The sequence below is a fragment of the Teleopsis dalmanni genome, chromosome 1 (assembly GCF_002237135.1).
Source record: "Teleopsis dalmanni isolate 2A chromosome 1, ASM223713v2, whole genome shotgun sequence".
NCBI lineage: Eukaryota > Metazoa > Arthropoda > Insecta > Diptera > Diopsidae > Teleopsis > Teleopsis dalmanni.
Window position 1 is genome coordinate 162543429 of NC_051846.1, and position 11350 is coordinate 162554778.

At 30.7% G+C, this 11350-nt stretch overlaps 2 protein-coding genes across 5 annotated transcripts; both read right to left on the reverse strand.

The window, feature by feature from the left end:
- Positions 1–2108: 2108 nt before the first annotated feature.
- Positions 2109–5216, reverse strand: LOC119669746 (ATP-binding cassette sub-family F member 1). The gene is made up of 2 exons (XM_038079758.1): positions 3978–5216; positions 2109–3919 (listed from the first exon to the last, which is right to left on the reverse strand). Exons 1-2 carry the CDS (start codon positions 5092–5094, stop codon positions 2304–2306), a joined length of 2733 nt encoding a protein of 910 aa, XP_037935686.1. The 5' UTR covers positions 5095–5216; the 3' UTR covers positions 2109–2303.
- Positions 5217–7934: 2718 nt separating this feature from the next.
- On the reverse strand, positions 7935–9913 carry LOC119669747 (protein will die slowly). 4 transcript variants are annotated; one of them, XM_038079759.1, is made up of 5 exons: positions 9521–9913; positions 9161–9434; positions 9005–9101; positions 8319–8944; positions 7935–8257 (listed from the first exon to the last, which is right to left on the reverse strand). In XM_038079759.1, the coding sequence occupies exons 2-5, from the start codon at positions 9299–9301 to the stop codon at positions 8069–8071; spliced, it is 1053 nt and encodes a 350-aa protein (XP_037935687.1). In that variant the 5' UTR covers positions 9302–9434; positions 9521–9913; the 3' UTR covers positions 7935–8068. The 4 variants fall into 4 exon arrangements, with proteins under 4 accessions (XP_037935687.1, XP_037935689.1, XP_037935688.1 ...); XM_038079761.1 differs by having other exon boundaries at positions 9161–9449; XM_038079760.1 differs by having other exon boundaries at positions 9161–9453.
- Positions 9914–11350: the final 1437 nt, after the last annotated feature.

Sequence of the window (11350 nt, forward strand, 5' to 3'; positions counted from 1 at the left end):
AAAAATAATAAAATTATCCTTCTCAAAACTTTGTAGCATATGTTTAAGTTTTTTAAATATAATGTTTAATAATATTTAAAAAATCATAAAAAATATACAGTAGCTCACAGTTTATTTGATGAAGACCAAAATTTTTTGAGTTTCATTTTATTCAAAATTTTTGCAAAATTAAAAAAAATACACAGTTATTGTTTATAGCGTTTTATTTCATTTTCAAAAACAAGAACCCAAAATCTTCTTCCATTGCTTAGTAATACAACAAAAACCAAAAACAAATGAAAACAGCTTGTGTTGCATATTTTATATTATTATAAAATATACTAATTTATAAAAAAAGAAAATACAAAATTTTGATAATCGAAGAAGATCTCGTTGACTTCATACTAAATTGTATAATTATATATTTATTTTCCAGATAGATAAAAAGCATCGAGACACCACTATGTGGGACTACTAAAACCACTTTTTATGCAAAATGGATGAAAATCAGTCATTAAACCGTAAAGATCAGTAGCTGAAATCCCATTGCAGTAATCAATGGGAATAAAGATTGCTTAGCATTCAAACTTTAAACATATCTAAGTCAAAATTGGAAACAAGTGAGAAAAGGAAAAGAAGATGTTATGCTAGGCAGTGATTACTGACTAAGAATAAACTCTAGAATAAGTGTTGTTGCAAGCACAATTGTAGAGCAGGTTTACAGGAGAGACGCGGACGATGTCGTTTAGATAAATTGATAGAAATTGAGAAGGCTTATACCTTATGTTATTAGGCAGGCCGGTGAATAATTATATACATTAAGACCGAAAAGTTTTCGGAAATTCTCATTTAAAATTCGCGCGCTGTATATTTTTCGATATTTTAAGTTTATGTAGTTTGGCAGCACTGTCCTTAATTACTATGCCAAAAATGAGCGCGATCTGTCAGACAGTTCGTTTACGGCAGCTGTTGAAACCAGTTCACCTCAGTAGGGCGTTGCGAAAAAAACAATGGAAAAAAATATTGAACAAAGAGTTTGCATCAAATTTTGTGTTTCGAACGAAATTTCGTGTGCAGAATCGTTGCGAATGCTACAAAAGGCTTATGGGGAATCAGTTTTATCGAAAACTCAAGTTTATGAGTGGTACAAAGCCTTCCAGGACGGTCGTACGACCGTCGAAGACATTTCGCAACGCACTACTGAGGTGAACTGGTTTCAACAGCTGCCGTAAACGAACTGTCTGACAGATCGAGCTCATTTTTGGCATAGTAATTAAGGACAGTGCTGCCAAACTACATAAACTTAAAATATCGAAAAATATACAGCGCGCGAATTTTAAATGAGAATTTCCGAAAACTTTTCAGTCTTAATGTATTAATATTATATGTTATTTTCCAGCTTTCTGGTTATGAACATAAACACGTCATAATAATTCTGAATTGAACTCTCTTAAAACATTTGTTTTATTATATATATATTTCGTCAGGAAGATATAATGGGCTTCAAATTATATTCTAGAAACATTGGGCGAAATAGGATTATACAAATTTTTTAATAAAGCAAAATTATATCTACTCCTAAAAAAACTTTATTTATTTAATAATTTAATATAAATATTTAATAAAAATTTTATTTATTTATTAAAAAATTGTTTATATTAAGTGGTTTTTTTCGTTATAACTGACTTTAAACTTAAAAATTTAATACAGAATTATATCTGTCAAGAAGGTCTCCATCCAAAAAAGATAGATCAGAATGTCTATTTCTCGTTATTTTAAAAAATATTATTAAATCTTGTAGTCCTTGTTATTATTAAAAGGATTATAGTTAATCAGCAAAGTGCAGAGGTGGTGAGTTCCTTTGGGGGTGGTGAAAAGTAGTTGGTTGTTGAAATTGACGCGTGGCTGTGGGACGTAGACCCGACCGTTCTTGGAATCCCACGTAAATTATATTTGTTATGGTAAACTTCTTATTAAATTTGGGATATAAAAAGTGCTAATTATATATAATTTTATATCATCTTATTTTAGTCTATTTTATCTAATATTTATAAATAGATCTAAATAAAAATATGTATAACATTTTCAGTACAATATATTGTAAAATAAAAGTATTTTTATGTTGTTACGCAAATGATTTAATTTTTATATTCAATTACAACGAATTTTATATATTTATATATATTATTGTAAATTGCAAAAAAAAAAGCCAAATAAAAACAACAAAAAAAGAATATATAGATATATAACTATGAAATTCATACAGATAAAATTTTCTATAAAGGTAAAAAATAAATATTTTTAAATGTTTTCATTCCAGTATTTTATAAAACAGCGGCATTTGCTACCACACTCGGATTGTTGACAACTTCACCAAGAGCATCCAATACTTCTTTACGATAATCATCGAAATCACCATCAATTTCGTTAATAGTTTGTTCTTCTATCACATACAGCGTGCAATTTGTATCTCTTATGAGGCGTTCGTCGTGAGATACTATCACAACTCCACCTTCATACTCATTAATAGCTTCGCCAAGTGCATCAATAGATTCTATATCTAAATTATTTGTAGGTTCATCTAATATAAGCACATCGGGTGCACTCAAACAAAGTTCGGCCAATGCTACACGTGCCTTTTGTCCACCCGACAAATCTTTCATTTTGATTGTATGTGCATGACTTATAAGACCAAAGGAGCCTAAAGCTTTACGCGCTTTTTCGTGTTGTAAATTGAAGAGACGTTGCAAGTATTCAGCAGCTGATTCTTCTGCAGTTAAATGTTCACCGGAATGCTGATCAAAACGTCCTATTCTTAATCTATGATTTTTACGTGATTCACCTTTTTGTGGATCCAATTCACCTAAGAGTAGTTTCAGGAATGTTGATTTACCAACACCATTAGGACCAACTATAGCAACACGACTCGAAAGATCAATACCAAATTCTGTATTTATAAATAAAGGTTTTTGACCCTCAAATGCAAATGTAACATTGTGCAAACCAAGTATTGGTGGTTGTAATTGTGTAGGTTCCGGAAAGCGAAATTTAACAATATATTCTTTTGGACGCTCAAGCAGTTCTTGTGGTCCATCATCTTCTTCTTGTTTCTGTTGTTTTGATCTACCTTTTTCTTGTTTGCGTGTGAGCGCTTCCTTTTGTTTCTTCTCTGCAGCTTTCTTAGACTGGCCATGTGCTTTTAATTCCTTAATACGCTTTTCCTGCTTTTCATATTCTTTTATCATTTCTCGTCTCTTTTGCACATACATCTTCTTGAACATCGAATAATTACCCTTATAATAGTACAATTTTTTCGTATCCAAATGTATGATTTCATTGCAAACATTATCGAGGAAACTTTGATCGTGAGAAACTATAAGTAAAGTCTTTTTCCAGCTTTGTAAGTAATTATCTAACCAAATGACAGCATTTAAATCTAAATGATTTGTAGGTTCATCAAGCATTAAGAGTGTTGGTTCTAAATATAAAGCACGCGCTAAGGACACGCGCATACGCCAACCACCAGAAAACTTGTTTGTTGGTCGATTTTGCATTTCCTCGCTGAATCCTAAACCAGCTAAGATTCTACGTGCACGTGCTTCTGCAGAATATGCACCAATTGCTTTCAGCTCTGCATAGACAGCAGACATTTCTTCTTGTACACTCATATCGCCACTAGCGAATTGCTCTTCCAGTTCTTTACTTTTTGCTAATAGCTTAGTACGTTTCTCATCTGCTTCGAGAATTGTTTCAATCGCTGACTTGTCGGTTGCTACGACTTCTTGTTCACAGAGCAGCACATCTATATTTGGTGGTATGTTGAAAGCTTTTGAAGCTATATGGCGTAATAATGTAGTTTTACCATGACCATTTGGACCAACAAAACCATAACGGCGACCGTTAGCAATAAGTAGATTTGCATTTACAAATAAATCATTACCTGAAATATAAAACAAAAACTTTTATTTCTGAATCTAACAAATAATATATAAACTCACCTTTTGCTGATATTGTAAAGTTTTCTATTTTAATATCTACTGCATTTTCTAATTGTTGTGCACTTTTCTGTACTTGTGATAAAGTGAAGTTGCTGTCCAAATCCGATTGTCCAGCGCCACCTTTTTTGGTTAAAAACTCTATTTGTTTTTCGTAGTCTTGTTGCTTCTTCTGTTTTTTCTTCTCCTTATGTGTTAGTTTCTTTCCTTTCGATTCTGCTTCAGTGCCAGCTTCGTCAACTTCTGGTTCTAAGTCTGAGCTTGGAGTTGCAGCTTCTTCAGCTGTTATAGTTAGATTTTCTACTTTTTGTATAATTTCAGTATTCTCAACTGTTGGCTTTTCTTCTAGTGGTTTCTGTTCTACATTTTTTGTTTTAACTTCAGTTTTGACTTCAGTTTCTGGCGTTGGGGTGTTATCGATTTCAACTTCATCTTCCAGCTCTTCTTCTTCCTCGCTTAGTTCAAATTTATTCTTCTTTTGCTGCTTCTTAGCAGCTTTCTTCGAAGCTGGCTTAGCAACTGGTATTGACTCATCTTCTTCACTATCCGTTTCATTCAATATTTGATTTTCGACTTCATCATCATCGCTAAAATCATCTTTTTTTTTAGATTTTTTACCTTTCTTCTGCTGCTTCTTAGCAATTGGTTTGGCTACTTCTACTTTTGTTTCAATGTCGTTTTCATTGTCATTGTCGCTTTCATTTTCACTCCAATCATCTTTTTTAGACTTTTTATTTTTCTTGTTTGATTTTTTTGTGGGTGCTGGTTTGTTAATTTCTTCATCTTCAATATCACTGTCATTGCGATGCTTGGCTGTTTTCTTCTTTGAGGAAACAGCAGGTTGTGGTTCTACATTTTGTTCGTCATCACTCCAATCGTCTTTTCGTTTGCCTTTTTTACCTTTTTTTGTTTTGGCATTGGGTTTACTACTTGATTTAACACTTTCCATCTCGTCCGTTTCATTATTTGCCGACTTCGTTGGTGGAATCTCACCATCACTGAAATCATCTCCACGTTTACCCTTCTTGCCTTTTTTACCAGCTTTCTTATTACTGGTATTATCTTCTATATCTTCATCTTCAGCAAAGTGTTCCTTTTTCTTCGATTTTGATTTCGACATATTTAATAATTAAAACTACACGTTTCTTAATAAAAATATATATAAAACAATTTAACTATAAATTTAATAAAAACTAAATCCAACTTTCACGTGGACGTGTGCAAATTCCAGCTGTAAACGTTTATTGTGAATGGCGTTTCGAAAAGAACAGGGTTGCTATTAAATGCTTGTCATAAGTTTTAAATTGTAACATAAATTATATATTTAATTATTAAACTGTTATTTAAATTAATTTTAACACAAAATTAATTTTATTACATAATTATATATGTAAATATCTTAATAATACAATATATTTCAATTGATGAACTGATTTTGCAATTTTACTTCAAGCAAATTCAAAAAATTTACTATTAGTTTTAAAAGATGAATAAATGAAAAATAACTGGAACTGTTTAATTTAATTTAATTTGGAATATAATAATTTATTAGAGGGATAATTAGTCATTTAATTAGACCCGTTTCAGAAGAGTTTCCCTGAAGATAACTATCGAAGATTATCGATATATCAGAAAAGAATTTTAATAAAATATAATTTGTTTTTATATATAAATAATAAATTATAGTTTTCTTATTTTTATTCAAATAGCCCAATTAGCCTGCTAATAAATAATTATATAATATTTTTGGTCGCAAATAAAAGAATAAAATTAATTTGAAATATATATTTTTCTTATAATGTAATAATGCTACGTTTGGTATATATTAAATAATTATCAAGCAAAAGTTTGTGAGAGATTAAGATTTTATATTATTGAGAAAATCTATTTTACGATTAGCACATAATATAAATGACTTTTTTTTAATTGATTTTTGTCGAATTACTGAATGTTGCAAAATATATTAATGTATGGAATATGTGAATGTGAATGGATATAATGAAGTCATAAACAAATATGATATAAGATGTAATTATTAAATACTAATAACATATGAAATTATTAATTTTTGTAAAATATTAAATTATCATATTAATATATAAAAAATATTTTTTTGACATTTCAAATGCATATACATATATATATACAGTGACGAACAAAATTATTGGCACAGCAAGCAAATTGAACTTTAGCGCTATTTTTATGCTGTTAATGATACAATTTTTAATAAACAAAAAATTTTTTTAGATAAAATGCTTAATTTGCTTTTAAATTCATTTTAATTAATTTTATTTTCTCTTATATTTAATTTTTTCAAATTAAAAAACCAAAAAAAGAACTAAATTTGGCTGAACAAAATTATTGGCACAGCTAACATAAAAATTAAAAAACTAATTACAAAAAAATATTTTTGATAACAATTAATATTTAGTGGCCAAGCTCTTCTATTTAATAATAGCTACTATTTGTTTTGGAATCGAAAAAATCACTTTTTGTGTGGTTTTTGATCCAAAATTTTGCCACTCTTCAGCAGTGCGTCCTTCAGTTCTGCCTTTGTTGTTATAATGGGCTTCTTTGGACGTCCTGTTTATTACTCGTAAACACAGGCAACATCCACCGAGAATAAGAGTTGGTGATATCGCGATTAATTGGGAGGATAGCATTAAATACTTAGGTATCACGTTTGATAAGCGGTTCACTTGACATAAGCATATACAAGTCAAAAAAAGCAGTTGCGCTAAAACACTGCAATGCTTACAACCACTTTTCAAACAAAACAACCTTAGCGCGAAGAACAGAAAATTGATCTATAGCCAGATAATTAGACCAGCATTATTTCATGGGTGTGTCGCGTATAGCAAAGCTGTCAACTCTACTATACAAAAGCTACAAGTTGCTCAAAGTCAGGCTCTCCAAAGAGTCTTCAAAGTGCCTTGGTACACCCACACAAACGACATGCTAGGAGACCTTAGAATAGACTGACCAAAAAATACATAAGGGACAGAGTCCTGAAGTTATATGCGAAAACTGACAGGCTATCCTACTTAGCACTATCAAATCTTAGAGAAATCACTCTCCGCACGGGGAGGTACGCAGATCTTAGATCAATCACTAAATAATCATGAAGCTTATAAGGAATACATAAATTAGCCAATGAGATGGGTGGGACCCTGTAGTACCCCCAGCTATCAAAGAGTAAAAGTGCCCAGGTGCGCTGACTCGAAAAAAGGATCAACATACTTATCATTTCATTTGATTTTGTATTTCCTTTGTTATAAAGAAAAAAGTCTTGGCGTGTTTTCTCATATGGATTAGGATGTCGGTAGGTGTTGGCAACATGAGAGGTAAAGGGAGTGTAAGAATGAATTGGGTATGGCTTGGATTTAAATTGGAGCTAACTTGGGTCAACGTGGAGAAATCCAATCACTTCAATGGGGCGGGTCCAAAAAATGATTTGACTCAACTTAATCTGTGCACTGAAACATGAAAGAAATGGGCGACGAATTCGGATGCAGTCACCTATAAGTTTATTGATAAGGATGATGCCAAGCAGTTCAACTAATGATTGTTACATCCTAAGCTGCTAAGAACTAATACATCAATTTAAGCCTAGAATTAATATCCATTTAGCATAAAAAATTGACATAAAAGTGCAGGAAGCAGAAATATTCTACAAAATTTTGACTTTGTGGATTTGTTTTTTTATAAAGAGTTTTAGCACCAGACTTTAAAGGTTACGCAAGGCACATAAACTAAAGTGATTATCACTTCTATTAACTTACTAATCTTATTTAAAGCACAAAAAGACAATCCAATGATTATGTGAAAAAAGTATTGTTATAAAATTTGTATATTTTACATCTTATTTTTTTTTTCGTAATTTGGATTATACTCTAAAAATATACAATTTAATTTACAATCGAATACAGAATTGATTGCATTTTTCAAAATCGACTTTATAATTTTTTAAGAACCATTTCTGATTCTTATCTTCTTTTTTGCTTAAGCTTAAACTAATTAGTACTCCCCCTATTAAGTGAAAGTAATATAAAATATAATTTTAATAAACTTAAAATAATGATAATTAAGCGAAATTATGTGTCACTCTTCCATAGTTTAATGGTTTTGTCATTCTCCAAAGCTGCAGATGCAATAATATTTTCAGTTGGATGACAAGCGGTGCAAAGAACAGTATCAGTGTGACCGTTCAACTTCTGTACGACTTCTTTACTTTGCAAATTCCAAATGTAAACCATATTATCTTCACTCCCTGACACTATCCACTACAAATAAAATAACATGTTTATATTGCAGTGCACATATAGCAATAATATTGTTACTTACTTTGCCACCAGTAACTGAGAAGTTTGCAAATATGCAGTATTTTTCATTTTTATGCCCGGTATACGTTTTAAGACATTTACCTTTTGAATAGTCCCACAATTTCAATGTGTTGTCAAGCGTAGCGGCTAAAATATACTTGCCATTTGGCGAAAATTTCACAAAACTTACTGGAGGATTATCATCATCAATAAGCGTCTTTAAACACTGGCCACTTGCTGTGTCCCAAATACGGCACAGCCCGTCATAACTCGAGCTAACAATTAGAGATCCATCACGATTAAAATGGACAGCAGATACTGGATCTGAATGTGCGGGCAGTGTTTTTAAACATTTGCCAGTGCGTACATCCCAAATACGCACGCTTTCATCAAAACTACCAGATACGATTAAGTTGCTTTGGGGATTGAAATTGCAACAAAAAACGTAGTTACTGTGTCCTTTTAATGTTTTTAAACATTTTCCAGAACTAAGCTCCCAGATTTTAAGTGTCTTGTCATCGCTTCCACTTACAAGCAAACGAGAATCAGACGACCAAGCCACATCGCTTATGCCTAGCTTATGACCGGCAATAGTTTTCTCAAATTTTCCATCATAAGCCCCCCATATTTTAATAAGTTTATCAGCAGCTATATTTTAAATTAATTTTTTTAGAAATTTAATACAAATAAAAAGGTACAATAGCTTACATGAGCTAGCCAACCACTCTCCATTGGGACTAAATTTCACAGCTGAAACTGCTTTCGTGTGACCGGCAAGAGTAAATTTTAATGTGTAGTTTGGTTTCTGCAACATAGATTGAGTTTTTTAATATTTAAACATAATATATATGAGTGTATACTAACCACTGACAAAGATGTTTTATTTGATGGATTGTTGGACGAAGTTGCAGCGGCAGATTGCAAAGTATTTGGTCCAGTTGGTGCAGTCGGTATTGGTTGCGGTTGATGTACACCGGGATGATGAACGGGTCCAATTGGTACCATATTTTATATATTTATTTAAAATTCTTTACTTCTCAATTGTTTATGTCGCGTGTAGTAAATACAAATAAACACGTTTGACAGATCGGCGCGGCAAGGGGTATGTGAGCACGCGGCGTTGTTATTGTTTTGTTTACTGTTCAAAATAAAACTTTCTTATACTTTTTATATAAAACGCACTAATTATTTTTTATTTAGTTATAGAAAATTGCAAATACATACCTTTAATCTGCGTATTTGTGTTCAGAATGAATAATTATTTGGTTCTCCGTTCCTTTTCAAGTTTCTTTCGACAATCCCTTTCATTTGCCAGTATTGCCCTATAGCCATGAAGTATACTACCAAAAGTTAGCAATATACTACTACGCTTTAAGCATATATCTAGAAACATATCCATATGCTTGCCCATAATCAGCAATAATCATTGAAAAATCAAAATAAAATATAAATAATTTTGCATGCAATTTTGTACATCGATTTTTTAATTTTTGCACAAAAATAATTAAGTTACAAAATATATATTTTCAATAAAAATTTTGCAACCTTGCGCGTATCATAATTTAGTAAACCTGAATAAAATTCGTGGTGCCAGATCAGAAAACTTATTTGAACTTATAAAAAATATTAGTAATAATGAATTTTTCATAATATATTTTACATTTTGATATTATTTGATATTGTTACTTTTTTATTATAATACTATATGTACATAATATTGTTTTTAATTTTTTTATAAACACGCATGTAGCTAAGTGATTGTGTTAATATATACAATATATATATTATATATATTAATATAATATGCACAACATTTAATAAAAAAAATATATAATCTTGATTGTGTATAATTCAAAACTTCAAAATTTATTTTGATAATAAGTTGATCGTGATATTAAAAGCTTTTTGATGAATTGGATTGCTATTTGCAGATAACCAATATCTTTTTGATGTCTAGAATTTGGCAAGATTTTTAAATGCGAATGAAAATATATATTTTCGAATTTTGTTTGCAAACAAAAATCGTATGATTTATTGAAAAAGTGAAAGCATGTGAAAAAATTTTGCAAAAAAAAAGTCCATTTACTGTAAACACTATATATCCTACTAATTAGTTCTAATATATAATTAATCAATATAAATACTTTCATTTATGCCATTAATGTAAAGATTTGAAAACGAAAATTGTAGACCAAGCAAGTTAGATTGTAGATGAATCTTCTGTTATTATACAATAATGACTATATATAAACACCTTATTCAGTATAAAAAAGCATCCTGTGTTTGAGCTTATATTACTAGATAATCTTGACAACCATTTTACATTTGTGATTTTTTTTCGTCAAAAGATTCTTCAATGCTAAACACTTTTTATTGGTTTATATTATCCTCTTATTGTATTGCCTAATCACATACAGATCTTCCTTTGTTTATTCGAATCGAAAAGAGGTATGCGGCACAATATTACATTTCGTTGGAAAGATTGATATCTTACAAATGTTGGTGCGTCCAAAAATTTGTCTAGTTCATTTTAATTGTTTTCTAATGTTTACTTTAGAAAACGGATTTTGGGGAACAGTTACGCCATTGAACACTTATTAATCCAGTAACGTTAATTGAGACACTTAATTTATGTTCGATTTCATTATCATATCACTTACTTGACATTAAAATTATATAAATATTTGCATTCTCGCATATCCATCTTGGATTAAAATAAATAACAACACGCTTCTTTGGGGAAACTTCGGAGACCAGCATTCTAAAGAAAGACCAAGATATTCAACAAGTGGTTGATAATTACACCTCCAATCAAGCAAATCTGATAAAGTTATTTAAACACTCTATATCGAAACGATATGAGTGGAAAAATAATTTTCCCGACCTTTACAATCACTAGAGCTTTTACATAGATGGTTCCATAGATGGAATTTACTTAGTAAACAAACACTTTTAATGTATCGAACAGAATACCAGACTATACCAGCATATTTCTAACGAAAATGATATCACCTAAAGTTGCTGCAATAAAGATTTGCATTAAAAGTCGTGTTG

Bases quoted from the DNA above. Each gene is read 5' to 3' on its own strand.
- LOC119669747 (XM_038079759.1), bottom strand. From the start codon at position 9,301: ATGGTACCAATTGGACCCGTTCATCATCCCGGTGTACATCAACCGCAA. The intron at 9,102-9,160 runs GTTAGTATACAC...TCTATGTTGCAG, and splicing joins ATAAAACATCTTTGTCAGTG to AAACCAAACTACACATTAAA. The intron at 8,258-8,318 runs GTAAGTAACAAT...TTTTATTTGTAG, and splicing joins TCTCAGTTACTGGTGGCAAA to TGGATAGTGTCAGGGAGTGA.
- LOC119669746 (XM_038079758.1), bottom strand. From the start codon at position 5,094: ATGTCGAAATCAAAATCGAAGAAAAAGGAACACTTTGCTGAAGATGAA. The intron at 3,920-3,977 runs GTGAGTTTATAT...TTTATATTTCAG, and splicing joins CTTTACAATATCAGCAAAAG to GTAATGATTTATTTGTAAAT.